The sequence below is a fragment of the Felis catus genome, chromosome D1 (genome assembly GCF_018350175.1).
Source record: "Felis catus isolate Fca126 chromosome D1, F.catus_Fca126_mat1.0, whole genome shotgun sequence".
Lineage (NCBI taxonomy): Eukaryota > Metazoa > Chordata > Mammalia > Carnivora > Felidae > Felis > Felis catus.
In genome coordinates, this window is record NC_058377.1 from 16834902 (window position 1) to 16857002 (window position 22101).

At 51.5% G+C, this 22101-nt stretch overlaps 1 protein-coding gene and 1 long non-coding RNA gene across 4 annotated transcripts in view; one reads left to right on the forward strand and one right to left on the reverse strand.

Annotated features, from left to right (window-relative positions):
* LOC123380364 overlaps window positions 1-22101 on the forward strand; it is a 54659-nt gene that overhangs the window by 17365 nt on the left and 15193 nt on the right. The gene's annotated exons all lie outside the window — the stretch shown is intronic.
* Window positions 14164-19053, reverse strand: THY1 (Thy-1 cell surface antigen). Of its 3 annotated transcripts, none has more exons than XM_003992443.6 (4): window positions 18943-19053; window positions 16883-16943; window positions 16055-16390; window positions 14164-15514 (listed from the first exon to the last, which is right to left on the reverse strand). In XM_003992443.6, exons 2-4 carry the CDS (start codon window positions 16917-16919, stop codon window positions 15402-15404), a joined length of 486 nt encoding a protein of 161 aa, XP_003992492.1. In that variant the 5' UTR covers window positions 16920-16943; window positions 18943-19053; the 3' UTR covers window positions 14164-15401. The 3 variants fall into 3 exon arrangements, with proteins under 3 accessions (XP_003992492.1, XP_006936791.1, XP_044894354.1); XM_006936729.5 differs by having other exon boundaries at window positions 18872-18962; XM_045038419.1 differs by lacking the exon at window positions 18943-19053 and adding an exon at window positions 18748-18771.

Genomic DNA, 22101 nt, shown 5'->3' on the forward strand with positions numbered 1-22101 from the left:
GGCAAACAAAACACAGGCAGATACACGGTGTGTAAGGTGTTGTCAGAGACCGTCTCAATGAGAAGGTGACATCTGAGTGACCTGAAGGAGGTGAGGGAGTGAATCATCTGCTATCTAAGGAAAGAATGTTCTAGGAAGAAGGGAACTACAGATGCAAAGATCATGAGGTAGAAACACAGTTGCCATTTTTGTGGAAAAACGAGAAGGTCAGTGTGACTGACGTGAGGACAGCTTGGGAGATGAGGTCAATGAGGGAAGGCAGGGATTGCACCCTCTAGGGCCCTAAGGCCATTTTCATGGACTTCAACTTTTACTCTGAGATGGGAGCCATTGGAAGGTTTTGAGCAGAGGATGGGCACATCCTCTGATGTCTGAGAACACATCTGAAAAGAGCCAGGGAACACATCTGAAAAGAAGCAGACCATTAAGGACGTCACTCAAATTATCTGGTGAGAGATGGCGGTGTTAGTGTGATAGGAGGCAGGAGGGTGGGGAGGTGTGGTTAGGTTCCAGACCTACTTGGAATGTTAAGAGCCAATAAGGTTTTCTGATGGATGAGGTGGTGTGAGAGAAAGGGAGGAATTTTTGGCTTGAACATTAACTGAGAAGGTGGGTAGGAGGAGGGCAGGAGCTTGGTTTAATAATGTCAAGTTTGAGATGTCTGTTAGGTGTGTCAAGATGTCAAGAAAGTGGCTGGATGTGCAAGTTTGGCAGGGTCTGGGTTGCAATATAGAATTGAGAGCTGTCAGCATACGGCTGTTGTTTAAAGCCGTAAGATTAGGGGAGGTCACTGAGGGAGCGAATAGAAATAGAAGAGATGTGCAAGGACCGAATCCTGGAGCTCTCCAACATTAAATGGTTTTAGAAACGAGTAGGAGCCGTCAGAGACTTAGGAGTGGCTAGTGAAGTAGAGAAGGAAAGAATCCAAGAGATGGGTGCTATGTTGTAAGCCAAGAAAGGAGATTTACCAAGGAGTAGAGAAAGATCATTCGTGTCAAATGCTGCTGATGGATTAAGTAACCCAAGTCTGGGAAATGATTTAGAAGGCTCCTGATGACCTGGACAAGAACAGTTTTGGTGTCGTGGTGGGGTGAAAGTCTGCGGGTGGGCTCAAGGAAGGGTACGAAGAGAAGGATGGGGTACAGTATAGAAAACTCTTTGGAGGAGTTTTGTGGTAAAGGAAGGTGGGTGGGAAGTAAAAGGAGAAGTGAGGTCAAGAAAAAATTTTATTTTTATTATTGATTTTGAGAAAGAGAGAGAGAGAGAATGAGCAGGGGAAGGGCAGAGAGAGAGAGAGAGAGAGAGAGAGAGAGAGAGGGAGAGAGAGAGAGAGAGAGAGAGAATCCTAAGCAGGCTCTGTGCCGTCAGTGCAGAACCTGACTCATGGCTCAGTTCCACCAACCGCGAGATCACGACATCAGGAAACCTACCCAACCTGGGCACTAAGATCTCCTATGTGCAATCCCAGTTGCCTGTTTAGTTATAATCAATTACTGGACCCCTTGCAAATTTGGTCCCTTTCACCATTTCATCCTTGGAGCTCTCTTCTCCTTTAGGTTGTATCATATAAGGCTTTTCTGGTTTTCCTCCTGACAGTTTCTTCCTCCTCTTTATTTCTAGTAGCCCTTATAGCATGGTGGTTGTTCTGGGTGCAGATTGTAGATTTTCTGGGATGACTTCTGATTCCTCTGGTTACTAGCTCTGAGGCCTGCAGCGTTCCTATCTGTTTCTTCACGTGTAAACAAATGAGGCTGGTAGTAGTACCCGCCCTGTAGAGTTGACTTGAGGATTAAATGAGTTAATATGCATGAAAAAACCATTACAGCAGTGCCTGACCTACAGGCAGCACGTGAGAAGATCGCTGTGATCTGCTACTCATTCATCACCTGCTCCTTGTATGGACTGATGACGCCAAAACCTGTAGTTTCAGCACCAGTCATGATTATCTGTCTGCCTCCTGACATGCCCTTGGACACCCCATCACCATCCCACCCTCGACATGTCCAAGCCTTAAACTCATCGTTCGTCACTTAGTTTGTTCCCATTCCTTTATTGCCTACCTCTGTGAATGGCATGATCGTTCATTCAATTTCCTACTCAGAATTTGCTGGTTTCCAACTTCTCCCCTCACTTAATTCTTAAAAAAATTTTTTTTAACATTTATTTATTTTTGAGAGAGAGAGACAGAGCATGAGTGGGGGAGGAGCAGAGAGAGAGAGAGAGAGAGAGAGAGAGAGAGAGAGAGAGAGAGACAGAATTCAAAGCAGACTCCATGCTCCCAGCAGTCAGCACAGAGCCTGACTCGAACTGTGAGATCATGACCGAAGTCCATCACGTCCAAAGTTGGACGCTTAACCGACTGAGCCACCCAGGTGCCCCTCCCCTCCTTTAATTCTTTTTTTTTTTTTAAATTTTTTTTCAACGTGTTTTATTTATTTTTGGGACAGAGAGAGACAGAGCATGAACGGGGGAGGGGCCGAGAGAGAGAGAGAGACACAGAATTGGAAACAGGCTCCAGGCTCTGAGCCATCAGCCCAGAGCCTGACGCGGGGCTCGAACTCACGGACCGCAAGATCGTGACCTGGCTGAAGTCGGACGCTTAACCGACTGTGCCACCCAGGCGCCCCATCCCCTCCTTTAATTCTTACAGAGGGATTATTTTAGTCCACAAACTCAAAGATGCAGGAAACATAACATTGTTTTTCTGTAATATACGTACATTTTTCCCTTCCCTTCCCTTCCCTTCCCTTCCCTTCCCTTCCCTTCCCTTCCCTTCCCTTCCCTTCCCTTCCCTTCCCTTCCCTTCCCTTCCCTTCCCTTCCCTTCCCTTCCCTTCCTTTTTAAGGAGAAAGAGAAAGAGAAAGAGAAGAGAAAGAGAGAGCACGGGAGGGGCAGAGGGAGAGAAAATCTTAAGCAGGCTTCAGGCCCAGCCCAGAGCGCAAAAACGCGGGGCTCGATCTCTTGAAATCAAGAGTCCAACACTTAACCAACTGAGCCACCCAGGCGCCCCTGTAATATACCTCTATTTCTGTTTGGAGTGGTGGACACTTAGTTTCAGACAGTCATGGAATTTCCCCTCCTTTCTCCAAGGATTGCCTGAGTTTCTGAAGAATGTCCCATATATATATTTGCCAGAGCACTAGAGGAAGTGGGCCTTGTTATTAAATGGCCAGACAAGTGTCCACTTAGATGTCTGCTGCCTGGTTCCTGCTTGCCTGGCCTCTTTAGGTCTGGTGTCTTTATGCTACTTCTGGGTCACTCTTGGATACATAGGAATCATTCCTGGGGTAGCAAGAGAGAGTGTGACACTGACCAGGGTTCTAGCTGCCTGCAAAGTAGGTTACACTCTGCAGTCATTTCCTCTTTCTGGGAAATGTGTCTCTTTTCTGAGGCTCTACCCAGGATGTTGGGATGGAAGCATACTGATATCAGATCTCAGAACCTGCTTGGGGGTTTTGCTGTCTAAGGTGTCTGAGGACAGAACCCACCATCTGTTCTCTTATCTCTTCCCTCTGGCTGGGGGTAACGCCAGTGGGAGGCCTGGCTTTACCCAAGATCTTTTCTCCGCATCTTTTGTATAGGTTTTGAGTCCTTTCTGTTTTATTAAGGGCCTAGGCAACTCAAATCCAAAAGCTGGAATTTTTTTCCCCCTTGTTTTTGCTGTCTCATCCCTTTACTGAGGCATAAGCACAAAAACTTGGCTGCTTAAAGTGGGACTATGCGGAGAAAGGGAAGCGAGCGAAAATACTGTTTAGAAATATTATCTCACCATGTTTCCTACATTTGCTGGGATCGGATCTTTTTGATTTTCTGTCTTTTGTTCCCCGAAATTTCCCCCCTTCTATGTCTATTGCTTCTGTTTTCTTTTGGAGTTTTATTCTGTTTCTCTTAGTTCGGGCAAGATATTCCTCCCCAGCCATTGACAGTGGAGTTGCTGAAATGATAGGAGGTTTTGCATTTGAAGACCCTTGATGAAAAGTAAAATTAGGAAGACTGAGTGAATACGTGTCTTAAGTTCATTAATATCTAACACTAAAAATTTAGCACACTAGGGGTGCCTGGGTGGCTCAGATGGTTAAACATCTGACTCTTGGTTTCAGCTCAGACCATGATCTCATCATGGTCATGGTATTGAGCCCTGAGTTGGGCTCAGAGTGGAGTGCAGAGCGTGCTTGGGATTCCTCTCTGTCCCTCTCTCTCTCTGCCCCTCCCCTGCTCGTGTTCTGTCTCTCTGTCTCAAGATAAATACACTTAAAAAAGTTTATTACACTAAATAAAGGAAGTGTCAGTAGCATTTTACAGATCTTAAATTAGCAGCAACGCGCACACTATCGTCCCTGTGTGAGATCACCTTTTTTAGGATTGCCTTGCACTTTCCGCAAGAGTGTGGTAAATCTAGTTTGTTTTGATGTATGTGCTATATAGTTGGGGTTCTCCTCATGCCAGTGTCCTTCTCCAAACATCCAGTGCCTTCCTGGCTTTAGGTCTTCCAGTTGGCTGGGTCCCCCTCCCTTACCGCCCCCCACCCCTGCTGCCCTGCTCCTTCATGGTCTTCACGTCAGCTTTGGGGAGACTTCTCTAAGGCGGGGGGGGGGTCTGCCTGACATTGGACTCTATGATTTTTGGCACCTTGGTAGGGAGATACAGGAAGAGCCATCATTTAAAAGTTTCAAGCAGTTTTCAGTTTCTAGAGAGAGAGGGGCTTCAATTTATCTTGGCGCTGACTGATTCTTTGCTTTGGGAAAATTACTACATACAAAGGGCTTTTCGTTTCCTAAGTGTAAAGCAAGTATCTATCACTGAGCTGAGAGGAATGTTAAATCTGGTGGAATGGGAATTGTGTTCTTATCTTTTGCTTTTTAAATGTTTATTTTTATTTTATTTTTGAGAGAGAGAGAGAGAGAGACAGAGACGGAGAGAGAATCCCAAGCAGGCTCTGCTTGTCAGCTCAGAGCCTGACGCGGGGCTCGAAATCACAAACCGTGAGATCGTGACCTGAGCTGAAATCAGGAGTTAGACGCTCACCGGACTGAGCCACCCAGGTGCTCCTCACCTCTTGCTTTTTATAAGGCAATGGGGAGAGAGGCGTTTCTTTGAGTTTTGAGTGCTCTGTGTAGAACACTCTCGCTGGGTTGTGGTCCAGCAGGTGGTTGCAGGAACCGAGGAGCAAGACAAAGGGCACTAGGGAGGACAGAAGGTGATAGAGGTGAGAAGGAACTGGGTGGACTGTGAGCATCCTATAGGCCTGTTTGCCAGCAGGCAAACATGGACATTTTTTTTTTTAATGCTTATTTATTTATTTTGACAGAGAGAGAGAGAGAGAGAGAGAGAGAGAGAGCGAGCAGGGGAGGGGCAGAGGGAGTGGGAGAGAGAGAATCCTAAGCTGACAGGGCAAAGCCTGACGTGGGGCTCGATCTCACAAACCGTGAGATCGTGACCTGAGCTGAAATCAAGAGTCGGACACTTCGCCGACCGAGCCACCCAGACACCCCTGAACATTTAATTTGTTTAACTGTGATTCCTTTAACCTTACATTTGAGGAGCCATCCGAGACTAGTGGCTATCATGTTGGACAGCTCAGGTCTAGATGGCAGGAAACTATAAAGACGTTAAGTCCCAAAGCCTGAGCCCAGAGCTATGATGATGGCTGTCGTCATGAGAGAACAGAGGCGCTAAGAGGCTGAGTCACCCCCATGTGAGGGGTGGCGCTCCCCCAGAAGGCCCTGCAGCAAGAGAGGGCAGCGTCCTGTGTCAGGGCTCATGTCCAGAAACTTAGTGGCTCAAAACAACACGGTCTATAGGTCAGAAGTCCTGGTGGGATTTGCTGGTTCTTTGGCCAGGGTCTTATGAGGCCAAAATTAAGATGTTGGCCAGGCTGGGGCGCCTGGGTGGCTCAGTCGGTTGAGCGTCTGACTTCTGCTCAGGTCATGATCTTGCAGTTTGTGAGTTCGAGCCCCGCGTCGGGCTCTGTGCCGACAGCTCGGAGCCTGGGGCCTGCTTCGGATTCTATGTCTCCTCCTCTCTCTGCCTCTCTCCTGCTCATGCTCTGTCTTTGTCTGTCTCTCAATAATAAATAAAAGAAGTTAAAAAAAAAATTAAAAAAAAAAAGATGTTGGCCAGGCTGGCTCTTAGCTGGAGGCTCAGGGTAAGAATCCACTTCCAAACTCATTTAGGCTGTTGGCAGAATCCGAATCCTTATGGCCGCAGGTGGGGGTGGGGGGGCCTTGTTTCTTCCTTGGCGGCTAGTTGGGATGGGCTGTCTGCCCCCAGAGGCTGCCCACATTCCTTCTCAAGTGGCCAGCATGGCATGTCGAATCTCCCATGTGCTTTTTCTGGCTTCCTCTCTTTCTCTTCTGCCACTAGCCAGAGAACATTCTCTGCTTTTTAAGGGCTCATGTGATTATGTTAGGCCTACGTGGATAATCTCCCTCCCTTAAGATCAACTGTGCCACATAACATAACATAATCATGGGGATGACATCTTACTTTATGTATAGACTCCAGGGATTAGGAGGTAGGGAATCTTCAGAGACCGTTTTTAGAATTCTTCCACCGCTCCCACTTTTTGATAGGAGTATTTTATATTATCTACTCTTCTCAAATCTGTCTCATCTTCTCTCCATCTCCTCATCTTCTCATTCAGCTGATGACCTTGCTGCTTGTATGAAAACCCCTGGCCCTCCCGACTTCGGGTTCACACACCTCCCCACCTCCCACACCCAGTCATGGCCAGACTTCCTGAAAGAGAAGCCTGCATTCTCCCACTTACCCTCACTGACCACTGTAGTCTGGCTTCTGTTACCAGAACCCCATTATGCTGCTCTTGTTAAAGCCACTGGCTGGTTATCGATGGCTGCATCACAAACCACTTCGAAATTCAGTGGCTTTAAACAATTTATTAATGTATCCCATCCTGCTATGGTTGATGGGCTCAGCTGGGAAGTTCTCTCTTGAAATTTCTTTCTCACGAGGATGTGGTCAGTAGCAGCTGGGCCTGGAGTCATCCAAAGGGTCTGCTGAGTTGGACGTCCAAGGCAGCACACGGACACGACTGGCAGTTGGTGGTGGCTCTTGGCTGGGAGCTTAGCTGGGTCTGGGGACTGGAGTGCCTACACATGGCCAATTATTTGACTTAGGCGCTCAGAATGGCAGCTGGGTTCCAAGAGGGAGTGTCCCAGGAGTGAGTATTCCTGGAGAACAAGGTGGAAGCTGCAAATACTCTTATGATCTGGCCTTGGAAGTCGTGCAGTGTGACTTCTACCATATGCTATTGGTCATAAGCAAAACACAGGGCCATCCCAGCTTCAAGGGGAAGGGATTACGCAGGGGCATGGTTTGTTTAGAGGGCCATCCTTGGAGGCTAGCTACCGTAGTCACCAACAACTTGGTCTCTTCATCTTACTTGACTTCCTCCTCCTCCTTTTGTTGTCCTTCTCTCTTCTCCTCCCCCGCTTCCTCTTTCTCTTCTTCTTCTCCTCCTCCTCCCCTTCTTCTTCTCTCTCCTCTTCCTCCTCCTGCTTCTTCTTCCCTTAGTTTTTATTTAGTCATCTTACTTCTTAACAGCAGTTGATCTAGGTGATTGCTCTTTTTCGAAACTTTCCCTTTTTTGACTCCACAGACCCCTGGCTTTCCTCTTCCCTCTCTAGCTCCTGTTTGATATCCTTTGCTTCCCCCTGAAACTCTAAATCTTCGATCATCTCAGATTCTAGGCCTGGGCTTGATTATTTCTCGTTGCCTTCCTGCATGATCTTTTTTGTCCCATGGTCGGTGCCTGCCACCCAAATGCTGATGCCTACCAAATTTTATTTCTTTTTTTATTAAACATTTGTTTTAGGGACACCTGGCTGGCTCAGTCGGTTAAGCGTCCGACTCTTGGTTTTGGCTCAGGTGAAGATCTCACAGTGCGTGAGTTTGAGCCCCACGTCGGGCTCTGTGCTGACAGTGCAGAGCCTGCTTGGGATTCTCTCTCTCTGCCTCTCTCTCTGCCCCTCCCCCACTCACTCTGTCTCTCTCAAAAATAAATAAACTCGGGGCGCCTGGGTGGCACAGTCGGTTAAGCGTCCGACTTCAGCCAGGTCACGATCTCGCGGTCCGTGAGTTCGAGCCCCGCGTCAGGCTCTGGGCTGATGGCTTGGAGCCTAGAGCCTGCTTCCGATTCTGTGTCTCCCTCTCTCTCTGCCCCTCCCCCATTCATGCTCTGTCTCTCTCTGTCTCAAAAATAAAATAAACATTTAAAAAAAAATAAATAAACTTAAAAAATTTTTTTAATGTTTATTTTCGAGAGGGAGGGGGAGAGAGAGAGAGAGAGAGAGAGAGAGACAGAGACAGAGCGTGAGTGGGGGGGTTGTGTGGGGGCAGAGAGAGAGGGAGACACAAAATCCCAAGCAGGCTCCAGGCTCTGAGCTGTCAGCACAGAGCCGGACACGGGGCTCGAACTCGCGCACCGTGAGGTCATGACCTGAGCCGAAGTCAGAAGCTCAACTGACTGAGCCGCACAGGCACCCCTACCAAGTTTGGTTTCTAACCCCGACTTCTCCCCTGTGCTCAGAACTGAGCTATCCGGCTGTCTTCTTGTTACTTCTATTTGGATGTCTGATGGGCAGCGTAGATTTAACATATCTCCTTCTCTATCCTAGCGCTCCCCCAGCCTTTTCTGTCTTAACACATGGCATCCATTCTTTGGTCAGGCAAAAACCTAAGGGTCATCTGGGATTCTTTCTTCTTTCCTTTCAGCACCTCCACTTCCATCCAAACCACTAGTTAGCAAGTCCTCGCTGTTCTTTGGGAGCAGGCCTTAACATATTTCTTTAAATATGCTCAATTTTTACTGCTTAGCAAACTGATCTATTTATAGAGAAGAAATATTACATTACTAGGTTTGTCATGTAAAAGCAGTGTGTGACCCCATCCCAAATTCTCATTTCCCCAAGCAACCACTCCCCACTGTTTTGGCTAGTTTTTTCCTGCTATTTACATCTGTATTTGGGAATTTCTCGCATCGATAGCTATTTCCTGATTTTTCAGTTTGAAGTAATACCTGTTTTCTTTCACCTATGGAAATGAGGTTAGCTTTCTTATATGCCTATTTACTCCCCCACCAAACACGCTTACCCTTTTTGCATGTCCAGTATAGCGTCCTCACAACTTTTGGTTAAAGTTTAAGTGTTCATTCATCACAGTTTAGTGTTTATATTCGTATGACTACGTAAGTATTCTTTACAGCTAAGCCATGTTATATGCTATGATTAGAATTCGATTTTTCTTCCCTCTGGAATTAATACTTGCCATCTTTTTTGTGTGTGTGGTTCTTGTTGAGAATTTAAAAAAAACTTATTTTAGGGGCACCTGGGTGGCTAAGTTGGTTAAGCATCCGACTTCGGCTCAGGTCATGATCTCGCGGTCTGTGAGTTCGAGCCCAGCGTTGGGCTCTGTGCTGACAGCTCAGAGCCCGGAGCCTGCTTCGGATTCCGTGACTCCCTCTCTCTCTGCCCCTCCCCTGCTCATGCTCTGTCTGTCCGTCTCTCTCTCAAAATTAAATAAACATTAGAAAAAATTAAAAAATAATTTATTTTAAAATAATTAATATAGGGGTACCTGGGTGGCTCAGTCGGGTAAGTGTCTGACACTTGGTTTCGGCTCAGGTCATGATCTCATGGTTTCGTGGGTTCGAGCCCTGCATCGGGGTCTGTGCTGACAGTGTGGAGCCTGCTTGGATTCTCTGTCTCCCTCTTTCTCTACCCCACCCCCACCTGCTCTGTCTCTCTCAAGATAAATAAATAAACTTAAAATAATTAAAGACATTATAGATTTACAGGAAGTTGCAGAAATACCATAAAGAGGGCCTGTGTACACTTCACCCAGTTTTCCCACTGGTAACATCTTACATAGCTATAGTACAATATCAAAACGGGGAAACGGATATTGGTAAAATCCACAGACCTTATTCAGCTTTCACCAAGCCTCTCACTTTTAATTTTGTGTGTACCTGAAAGGCACCACTTTTGCTGCTGTGGTTTTTGCCCAAACTGTTGTAGCGTCTTCCTAGGGTTAATGCAATATCCTCCCGATTTTTTGCTTCTACTGTTGTTGTCTGTTGCCCTTAGAATAAGATTCACCCTTTTCACCGTGACCTGCAAGGCTCCACGGGACCTGGCTCTCGTCTGCCTCTGCAGTGACATCCCTTGCCTGAGCACCTTGAGCGAGTGCGCCTTTACTGTCCCTCTGCCTGCGTGCGCTGCCTGCTGCTCTTGAAAAGGCCAGCTTCTCTTCCAGGACTCAGCCCAAGGGCCCTCTCCCTACACTTTCCCTGGCCATCCTGAGTAAAGTGTTCTCTTATCGCTTCTCGTGTGTAGATGATCCCAATCTATACTCATCAGACTTAGTCACTGGTTTACTTGCTTGATGTCCATGTTCTGTGTGAGAGCATTTTTGTGGGGTGGGAACCTGTCTGTATCATTCACTACTCTCTGCTCGTCACCCTGCCCGGGTAATTACTCCCCGGCATGCAGTGTGCACTTAGCGACTCTGGGGGTGAGGATTGCCTGGGTCAGGGACCCTGATGATGGGCTTGTGTGTTCAGAGAGCTGTTATATCAGCCAGCAGTGGTGAGCTGCCCTGGAGAGAGGCTAAGGCCTGTCCTTGGACTGAATCCACAAAGGCTTCCCATCCCTCTTCCCATGTTTTTCAGGATATAGAAGCAATAAAATAATATTTCTTTCCTTGTAATCACCTTATAACATAGTAGAGCCTGCTTTTTGTGCTAACTCCTACTCATGACTCCTTCTCTGGCAAAGGGCCCTGCCTCTATATTCCCATAGCACTTTATGGAGGACTGATTTTCATTTAATGAAATTCACCCATCTTCAGTATACTGAAACTTCCAGAAAGTTCCCTTGTGCCTAGGCTGCTGCTGCTTTTTAAAAACTGTGGTAAAATACATATAACATAAAATTTACCATTTCGGCCATCTTTAAGGGCGTGGTCCGGTGGTGTTAATGAAGTATGTCCGTATTGTGTCTCCATGACTACCGTCCATCTCTAGAATGTTTTTCATTTTGCAAAACTGAAACTCTGTACCCATTAGATACTAACTCCCCATCCCCCCATTTCTCAACCTCCTCCAGCCCCTGGTAACCACCCATACAACTTTCTGTCTCTCTGAATTTGACTTTGGTTTCTTCTTTTTTTTTTTTCCTATTGTGGTAAAAAACACATATAACATTTATTGTCTTAACCATTTTTAAGTGTGTAGTTCAGTAGGATTAAATAATGGCTTACTTTTATTTTAATTTAATTTAATTTAATTTAATTAATTAATTAATTTATTTATTTTTTAAGCTAATTAATTTGAGAGAGAGTGTGCACATGTGCTCATGAGTGGGGAAGGGGCAGAGAGAGGGAGAGAGAGTACCAAGCAGGCTCTGTGCTGCCAGTGTAGAACCCGAATGGGGCTCGATCTCATGAACTGAACCGTGAGATCATAACCTGAGCCCAAATCAAGAGTTGGACACTTAACTCACTGAGCCACCCAGGAGCCCCAGTGGCTTCTTTTTCAGGCACGTTTAGGTTTAGTTGTGAAGGCAGAAAACTCCAAATAACAGTAGCACAAAGTCGGTAGTCCACAGCTGCTACCACGAAGTACCATCACTAGGAACACAGGCTGCTATCTTGTGCTTCGTCATTTGTAACACACAGCTTCTATCTCATAGTCCGAGATGGCTGCTCTAGTTCCAGCCATCAAGTCCACATTCCAGCCAGCATAAAGGTAAATGGGGCAGAAAGGCATGTGTTTTTCCTTTAAGAGCACTTCATAGGAAGCACACGTCCTTTTGCCCTCATGTCCCATCGGAAAGAACTTAGCCGCGTAGGCACATCTTGCTGCAAGGGAGCTGGGAAATGCAGTCTTCATTCTGGACCACATGTTCCATTTCTAATTTGTGGGTCCCACTGCTGAGAAAGGAGGGGGAATACCCATCAGTGTCTGCCACAGCTTCCCTGCCTCATGGCACTGATCACTGCACTGAGATCAATTTCTTCTTCCTGGACTGCAGATTCCCTCAGTCAGGGGCTGTGTCTTTTAGGCACAGAGCCAGGTCCTTAATGTTTGTTCTACAAATAAATGATTCCAGCTGAACCATATTTTGAATATTAGAGAAGTGAGGCATTAAAGAGTGAAGTGACCAGGGTTATCGAGTCCAGGTTCTGACCTAATTCAGGAAACTGCTTTACTGCAGACTGGGCAGCTGACCTCCACTGACCATGCCCACTGCTGGGCACTTCCCACCTCTGCTGCTGGGCAGCTCCAGCCATCCAGGGCCCCTTCTGGGTGTGGAGCCGAGCCTGGCCTCCCTGGAACCCTCCTGTGGTCCCACGTTGCCCCCTACACCACGTGTCCACTTCCCATACCTTCCCCTGGCTCCAGGCGTTCCTCTGCCAGGCAAGGATGCCTCCTGTGAGTCTTCACAGGACATGAACCTCCCTGAGGCTAAGGGCCCTGGGCAGGAAGGCAATCCGCCTCTGTCCTGGGCTGTGTGGAAGAGAGCTGATGGCCCCCACACTTCTCCAGCACTCTGAAGGGCTCCAGCTCCAACATTTCCCCTTAACCTGAGATGGCTGCTTTCTCATGCAAAGACAGACGTGCTTTTTGCAGCCCGGAAGCTGCAAACACAGGGAGGGGATCGGGGTCACGCTGAGGAGGCTGGAGGATGCAGGTCACAGGTACCCTGGACGCCGTGTAGATTTATTGGTTGACCAGTGAAAGTCCCTGCGTCTCCTCATGGTGGCCTCCTTGCCCGTCCCGAGGGAGTTGCTAGATGTTGGAGAGACCTTTACACTGTGCCCTGTGCAGCTAGTCCTCTGTCTCAGTGGATGATCTAGTCGGAAATGGGTGTGTGTGGAAAGGAGCTTCTGTTGCTGTTGAGTAAGAAGAATCCAGATCCCAAGGTAGGGACTGACATGGCTGAGGGGGACATGGGAGAGGGGTGAGGAGAAGTAGGGAGGAGGTTGATGGGCTGGGGTCTGGGGCATGTGGGCAGGAACCAGGGCAGGCCCCGCCCTCTTTATAATTAGCCATGTCACCGTGGACGTCCCGCAGCCTCCTCAAGACCTTCTGACTTGCCCAGAGACGACCTGATGGCGGTTGTGGCCTGCCTCTGAGGGCCCAGATCTCCCCCAGCCCACAGCATGGTCTTTCTGGGTTGGCTTACGTTGTGAAGCCTGACGGCCCAGGCTTTAAGTTGTAGGGTTCCCTTTTGGGCCTGCCTGTTCCTCTTTTCTCTTTCCCTGCCTTCCTAGAGCCCCTGGTTCTCTGATGGCCTCTGTGGCTTCTTAAGCCAGCCTGACCCACTGCAGGCGTCAGGCTCTCCTCCCCCAAGCGTGGCTGCAGGGGGCAGCACCATCTCCCCAGGACCCTCTGCGTAGTGTGGCTGCTAAACTCCAGGGGAGCTGCTCCCGGGTGTGACAAAGGCCACATAGGAGGCTTTACACGGGTGCCAGGGGCTTGCGGTGTTGTGACAGTTGAGGCTTCACACCTGGCTCCTCAGTTCCTTCCAGAAAGCCCTTCCAATTTTAACTCTTACCACCCCACGGGTGGCATTCAAACTCCCTTCCCCCACAAAGGCTCTTTTTATTTTCTTGGCGTGGCGCTCAAAGCTCCCAGCAGGACTGAACAAGAGGCGCCTGTGTCCACTGGCGTCCTCTGGAGCCCCCAGGCTGGCTGCACCATGCTGAGTGACGTGGGCCTCATGGTCGGTGATACACAGGCGGATCCCTCTCCCAACTCGCAGGCTTCTCTTGCCACCTTTTGGCACGGTCACTGCACGGGGCCACTGGCAAGGCACAGGCGTCGACGAGAGGTGTCAGGAAGAGTGGGAGCCGGGGGCATGAATTTAGATCCCGGGCCTTTAAGTAAAGGCTTAGAATCAGCCTCCACCGTGGGGAATACGAAACGAATAAGCCCCTGGATGGTCACCACCGCCTTCCCCCAAATTTCCCGGGGCAAAAGCCGGGAAGGCTCTCTGGGGGAACCTGGAACCACCTCGTGATCCTGTTGTCGCTCCCAGCACGAGGATGGCCACTGATGTTCACATCCTACTCATTGACTCTTAGGGGAGCGGGCCTGGGGAGAGATGGAGGGAGCAAAGCAGAGAAAGGCTAGAAGACAGATTCCAGAGGCTTGGTTTTATTGTACACTTTTCTTTTTCCTCAATGAGATACCATAAGCTGTGGTGGCACTACACACAGTCACAGGACGGGGCACAGCTGCCGGCTGGGGAGCTGGGTGTTGGGAAAAGTCTTCTCTCGAGGCATGTCCCGCTCACGGGTCTCACTCCATGGGCTGCCTCAGACGCCCTTGCCCCCCAGGTCCCCGAGAGGACAGCCCTGTGGGGCAGAGGGCCGTCTCAAGGCTTGGCCACTGGCCGGAAGGGGCTGGCGCTGTCGGGGGGAGGGAAGGAAGAGCCTCCCAAACGCGGGCCAAAGTCTGCTCTGCTCTGGGACTCTACCTGGCCTGACTTACTTACTGCCTGCGGGCCAGAGTTCTGGAAGCTCTTAGGAGCTTGGGCCAGGCTGGGAGGAGGCTTGTCCTCTGCCACCCTCTCAACGGCTGCTTGAGGTGGTGAGGGACAGCAGGCTCTCGGTTTTAGTTTCATCAGGCAGAGAGGGCTGATGGACCCTCTCTTCTACCCCCCCTCCAACCCGCCAGTAGATCGCTCCCAGGCAGAATCGGCTTTTTCACGGGGCCGCGCCAGGCCCGAGGCCCCTAGGGAACCTCGGCAGTTCCCTGTGTGGAACTGCTTCCCGTGTGTGGACGGCTTCTTGCTGTGGCAGAGGCTGCTCCTGGAGATGTTCCTTCTCTCCTCTTGTGAGGGGCCCCAGATGCTTGGTGGTGCCCTCGCATCCGGGCTCTTCGGGCACCATCCCTGCCTGCTGGGGGATGTGCTAGGCCCAGATGCATCCCATCCTCCTCCTCATCCGGGTCTCTCCTGGGCCTCTGGTCCTGGTGGGCAAGGATGATTCCCCCCCGCCCCTCCCAGGGACTGGCATCCCTCCATCCTTCTACCCCTCCCATGCCCTCACTCTCCATCACATTCCCAACCCTGGCTTCCCTTTTCACAAACTCCTAAAGAAAAGGAAGGATAAACCAGACAGAAGCAACTCTGGAACAAAGAGTTAACAAAAAAAAAAAAAAAAAAAAAAAAAAGACAGCCAGTGGCGTGCGGAGAGGGTGTGAGCGGCAGTGGGGCTGGGGAATGGGTAGACGATGGCATGCGGCACTGGGATTCCTTGTGAGGGGTAGGGTCCCCATTTCTCCCCAAGGTGTGTGAGGGATTGAGGGTAGGGGGTCAGCCAACTCCGAGAAGTAGGGTCTCTGGACTGGGCCTTGTGGCTTCCTGCCCAGCCAGTCACAGGGAGATGAAGTCCATGGCCTGGAGGAGAGGCAGGGAGAGCAGAAGCAGCAAGAGCCACGAGGTGTTCTGGGCCAGCAGGCTTATGCCCTCACACTTGACCAGTTTGTCTGTGGGGAGAGAAGAGGGAGGAGGGGTAGGGCAGGAAAGAAGAGGCACCAGGATTCAGGCAGGCACAGGCCCTGAGAAGGGCACGTTCCCTTGGGGAGGCTGGTGTCAGGATGTCTTAGCCGGAACCAGGGCCTGTCTGCTCGACTAGAACCACCTGTCTTTCCCATTTGCAGGTTCCTGAGCTCTTGGACAAACCTCATATCAGATCTTTATTAAGCATCATCAAAAGAAAACTATGGGTGTTTTCTAGGTGGGGAAGAGGAGGGCTGGGGAGGCCAAGTGATTTGCCCAGTCACGGTGGAAGTGTCCGCTCCACCACTCTGCCTGTCTCACCGTTCCCTCAGCCTTTCTCCCTATTCACACAGAGGGCAGTGGTTCCCCAGGGCACCAGGCAGCAGTTGGGGGAAGGGGGAGAGAGGTTTCTGGGGCCCTGTCCTCTTCGGCCCAGTCAAGGGGGACTGCCTTGCTGTCCTAGCCAACCCTTTCCTCCCTAGCCTCCCTCTCCCAGCTCACTTGGACTTGTTGGGAGCTCGCCTCACCTCTGAGCACAGAGACATTCTTGCTGGAGCTGGTGGTAGACTGGCCAGAGAGCTGGAGTTCACATGTGTACATCCCCTCGTCCTTGGTGGTGAAGCCGGATAGGTAGAGGACCTTGATGTTGTACTTGCTGGTGAAGTTGGTTCGGGAGCGGTATGAGTGCTCAGGCACCCCCATAGTGCCAAAGATCACGTGCTTCTTCTTCTCACGGGTTATGCTGAACTCATACTGGATGGGGGAGGTGGTGGAGTTCTCGTGGCGGCAGTCCAGACGGAGGCTCTGGTCCACCAGGCAGGCTGTCAGGCTGGTCACCTTCTGCCCACGGGCTACCTGCAAGACTGGCACCGGCAGTGCCCACATCCAAGTTGGGGGGCCCTGCAGAGCCGGGGGCCTCCCATCCACATTAACAGTAGAGAATGGCCTGGCCAGGGAGGGCACAAGGGTCTGTTCTTTGGGCACCCTTCCCCACCCCAGAGGTCCCCGAGGGCCAGTTCAACCTCCCCGTTGCAGACTCAGCCCCCCTCCCTCATCTTCTTTAGTCCTGGGTGTTCCAGGGGCAGGAGATCTTGGGGAGCTGTTGTAGGTTCCTGGTTTCCATTTGGAGATTCCACCTCAGTGTGGGGCAGACTCAGTGGACTGCTTTTCCAAAAGCCACCTCAAGCAGGCAGAAGATCAGCTAGGCTGCTCAGCTGATTTAGGGATGAAAAAGAGCCCTCTCTCCCTTTGTCACCTCCTCCCTCTGAGGTTGGCAGGAAGAAGCTCGCTCCTCTGAAGGGAAGGAAGCCAGCGTGCTTTGAATCCCAATCCCAGCCCTGCCCCTTGCCCAGTACCTGTCAGCAAAACAGCGATGCCGATGGTGGGGTTCATGGTGCAGAGAGCTCAGTCCTCGATCTGGGGGTGGGATAGGATGGGTATCAGCCAAGAGGTGGGGTAGGTGTGCCCACACTTGCTGCTCGGGCTGGAGGGCCTCTGCCATGATGGCCCCGGCAGCCATGGAAGCTGCTCTCCATGGTTGTCCCCTCCCACTTACTAGTGAATGTGACACTGCCACTAGGTGCTTTCCCCCCTCCAGGAAAGCAAGGGGGAGGGTGGACACACCCTATAATGGTGTGTGTCTGCTGAACTCTTTGAGTGAGTGACTTTTACCGTCTCCTTTTCCCTTCGGGAAGGCAAAGTAGACGTATCACAACATTTACCACCTTAATCATTTTTAAGTGTCCAGTTCAGCAGTGTTAAGTTCACTCGCATTGTGGTGCAACCCCCAGAACTCTTTGTATTTTGCGGCACTAACACTCTACCCATTCCACAAAAACTCCCCATTCAGGGGCTTTCTGTTTCTGGTTCAGGAGAAAATCCCCAGTGCCCAAACAGTTCCTGGCACATAACAGATGCTCAAAAGATACCGAACGAATGAAAAGAATCAGCTTTCCTACGGCGTGGTGATGGGTTTAGGAAAAATGATAAACCTCTGGCACTGAGGACTGCTCCATAGTAAGTGACCCACAAACATTAATTTCCTTCCTCTGAAAGGACTGTGTGGCTAACGTGCTTCCAGATAGGACTGTCCCTGGCACACAGCTAACGGTGTTCCCGAATGTCTGTGAGGGAAAGCGACTGTGCTCTCTGATTGCATATGTTCTCTGATTGCAGGATGTTTCCAAAATGTCCAGCCCTCTGGGCATGTCTCTTGAGCCCTGCTACAGTAGACTCCCTGCCTGGGCTCTGTGCCTTGTCTTTTTCCGAAGCCTACTCTGGACCAATATCCCGGCGTCCACACGGGGCAGATAGCTTGGCCTGTCCGCATCAGGGCTCACCGGGGAGAGGCCACTGGAGTGGCCTGCGCCGGGGGATGGGGTGGGGGGGTACGGCTGCCCTGGTGCCTGTGCCCAGGTGCACCGCCCGTCGAATCCCAGGGTCCCTGGCGCTCAGCCCTGAGGCTGGGGGAGGCTGAGGTCCCGCGAAGCCTGAACCTGCAGTCCGTCCGTACCCCTTCGGACTTGTGACTGAGAGGTGCCGTTGGGGAAGAAAGGGGGTCGGCATCTGGCTTTGACTCAGACATTTGAGTTACGGAGGGGGGTGTGAGCTTGAGATCTAGGAGGGAAAGGGGAAGCCTCGGCTAGAGGGCTAGAGCGGGCAAGAAATGGAGCTGGGGCTGGAGGAGGGCTGGAGAGCCAGAGGGGGGTGGTTACCGAGCGGTAGGGGAGGCACAGATGTTTTCATTTCCCCTGCTCTGTGTCCCTGCAGCCCAGAGCCCAGAGAAGTTCTGCGCTCCCACCCTCTCCAGCCGCCGTTTGACTAGCCCCATCCTCATTCCGTTTCTGAATTTCACTCGGCTCCTCTCCCAATTGAGGTCCCCCCTTCCCCCTCTCACCCTTTCTCAGTTCTCCCCTCCCCCCCGTCCGCCCGCCTTCCAGTCCCCGCCCGCAGCACTGCGGTTCCCCGGTCCTTTGACGCCCCGCACCCAGCCCTCCGCGAGGTCGCAGGGCAGAGATTCCCTCCAGCCGGCGGTCATCCGTCCTCTCGCCGCAATTTCACCGCCCCCACCCCACGCCTTGGCGAGCTCGGTTTGGGGACGTCTGTGTGGAGAGCAGAACCCAAGGCTGGCTGTCCTTGGCGCCCTTCCTCCAGGTTCTCCTCCTGCGCCCCAGCCCCAGACAGCCGTCCCTTCAGCGGGCGAGAGCCCGGGAGCTCCTACCGCAGAAGGCGGGGTGCGGCCCGGCCCCTGGCCTGCAGCGAGCAGTTGCGTCCCGCTCTCCGCTGCCTGGGAAGCCGACCCCTCCCCGAGCACCGCGGAGCTCCCTGCCGGGGCGCCCCCGAACCTTTTCCCGAAGCCTCGGGTCGGGAGGGCCTCTCCCAGCGCCCCGGGCGCCGCCCTGGCTCCTGCTCCCACCTGGGCTCCCGTCCTCTGCTGCTGCAGCCTCCCCCGGACGCACCGCCGCCTCCAGTTGCAGCACCCTGCCGGCGCCCGCAGTTTTCACCCGGGGTGGGAGTGGAGGAGCGGGGAGGGCCCGGGACTCGGCCAATCAGAGCCCGAGTGGGGAGTGGGGGGGAGCGAGGAAGGATGGCAGAGGGCGGAGGAGGTAGCCTGGTATAGATGTGGGAGAGTGGCCGTCTGCCGCAGAAGGGGGACCTCACCCTGTGGCCGGCAGGCCAGGCCAGGGACAAGAGGGTTCAGGACCCCGGGGATCCGGGTGGGGCAGTGCAAGGAACACTAGGCGCTCCCCAGAACCCCGAAATGATTGCTCCCCTTTTAAGGCTTTAACCCTTTCTCCCGACCGGCGGAGGCTTCAGAAGCCTGTGGGAAAACCAAGGGGTAAGGGGTGGAGGAGGCAGGGCAGCCACCCGCCCCTTTGGTCAGTGCCCACGCCTCCTCCTGCTTCCTCCTTTCCTTTTCGGCCGGAGCCCATCTCCCTGGAGCCTCCAGTGAGAAGTTTTGGAGTTGGAATATTCCAGGCTTTCTCCAAAGGAAGATGGCGGGGTGTTTTTCCACATTGGAGCAGCTCTTTAGAAGCAAGGCAGGCACTGCGTCCTGCCGGTCCTTCCTGATCCTGAGCCCTGCCCCACTCCCTCCTCCATCCTAGAACACCTAACCCTTTAGGGGGCTTTCTGCTCTGGGGCATTCAGTCTCCCTCTACTCCTGGACTGGCACCTCCCAGGGCAGATAGCTAGAAGGTTCTTCTCGATTTCATATAGTCCTCCTGATCCTAGGCACCCCTCCCCCCCCCCCCCCCCCCCCCCCCTGCGTAGTGAGTAACTGCCTGCTTGGTCTTCAGACAGGGGCAGGAGTACTGGTTTCTGCCAGACATTGTGCCGGGCACATGACATCCCTGGCTGTGCTGACCTCACAACGGTATGTGGGGTTCGTCCCATCCCACTCCCAGTCCTATTTCGTGGAGTGGGAGAGCTGACCAGCCCACCTGAGCTGTGTGTGGAACCCTCGGTCCTCAGTGCTGAGCCACTCAGCTGCTGTGTCTCAGCCCAGTGGGACGGGACAATGTGGAACTGTGGGGGAAGGGGAGAAGACAGGACCGCTAGAAAGGAATGGAGGAAACTAGGCTTTTGATTCCCTGGGGCATCCACCCTAGCTCAATCAATTTCAAGTCACCAGAAGCCCTTGGATCTTTTTTTCTTTTTTTCTTTTTTGGTGGCCAGTGCCAATGACTTGTCGCTCCCACCCACAGGTGAGGTGAATTTTTTTCAGTGAAGGTTTATTTGTTTGATTTGCATCTTCATGGCCTTTTTGTGAATTCTGGTTGGGACATCCTGTAGGCTGGCCCTGCCTCCCGGCCATCTGCCTGCCCCTTCTCCTATTTCTTCATAGCAGTCAGCCCTGGCACCTTAACTGCAGTTTCCATTACTGCAGTAGCACTGTTGGAAGTCATCCCTGGGCTAGCAAGTGGGAGATTTACCTCCCTCTGCCTCCCTGGGAGGTTAGGTGGCCTCCTAGTAGTGAGAATGATGGAACCTTCCGACTGCAAGGAGCTTTGAGGATGGTCCAGTGTAGGGGTAATTCACTGTGGTAAATAGCAGAAGCTCTGGGGGCATTTTATGAAAATGCAGTCGTCCCTGCCCACCTGGGGTCTCCCTAGTCCAGTATTCCTGCTGCCTGTGTCTGCACTTTTCACAGGCTCCCCAGGGTCTGGGAACTGCAGAACACTGGCCTAATAAGATCATCCCTCTTCCATAGATCAGGCAGTCTGGCTTCTCATTGTCTGTAGGATAACTTTTAAGGGCCTGGGTGTCCTGGCTGTCAGCCTTCACCACCATTTCATCTTGTCCGTTTATCTTCCTGCTACATGCCAGAAAGGCTGGCCTCCTCCCTGTCACTCCCTGCATTGTGTTCTTTTTTTGCCTAACAGCTTTCTGATTCTCAGTCCAGGGACCTTTCCTATCAGAGCACAGTTGCTTTAGGCTGGGGCCTATCCCTCTTCTCTCTCTTTCTCTCTCTCTCATACACACACACACACACACACACACACACACACACAGGTGGGACTGGACACTGTTCCTTTTTTGGCAGAACATGGGGATACCCAGAGGCATTTTAACTACAGAAGCTATCAGGGCTCTGGCTGGACGAGACCCTGGATGCTCTTCCCCACGCTGTGGCCGAGTCTCTGAGCGTTGTTGGATGGAAAGCTTTGCTGTGCTATTTTGATGAGGTTATGAGGACCTGGCCTCCTTTCTGGGTCCCCAAGCACTTTACCTCGGGAAGGGGAGGGGAGTGTGGACTCCAGAGGGTATGGCAGTTGTGTGTTTGCTAAAGCAAGATCTCTGGCTGATTGGAATTGATGGTTCAAATGAGATAATCTGGGGGCAGGGATGGGACCAGATGGTGAAGGGGAGATTTAAAAACTCCCACTTGCTGGGTACCCGGGTGGTTCAGTTGTTTAAGCATCCGACTCTTATTTTGGCTCAGGTCACGATCTCATGGTTCATGGGATCGAGCCCCGCGTTGGGCTCTGCACTGGCAATGCAGAGCCTGCTTGAGATTCTCTCTCTGTCTCTCTCTCTGTGTCCCTCCCCCACTCACATGTGTGTGGTTTCTCTCTCAAAATAAACATTTAAAAAAGATTATAAAATAAATAAACTTAAAAAGAAAAAAAGAGGTCCTCCTATTTGCTAATGGGACAGGATCAGGGTGCTGAAAGCAGGAAGGGTTTAGAGGAATCCACCCAAAGCAAGATTTCCTGACAGCCTGTGGCTGCCCTATTGGTTCCTTAGAACTGACTTTCGCATCATCTCCAGTTGCTGTAGCTAGAGACACACGGGGTGAAAACTCCTCTAAAAATGCATATTCCTTTAGGGTGACCATAGGACTCCCAGCCATTCACTCTTCTTCTTCACCGATTTCGTCAGATCGGGTTTATAGAATCACACAGGTGACAGAAGCTGTTCTATCATTTTATAGCTGGAAACAGGTCCAAGAGGATAATGATTTGTCAAAGGACCGACAAATACTTTGGAGCACTACCAGGACTGGTTGTATCCTAGATCTCCTGACTCCACATACAGTGGTCTCCACTGGCCCTGGGGTGGGACTTCAGAC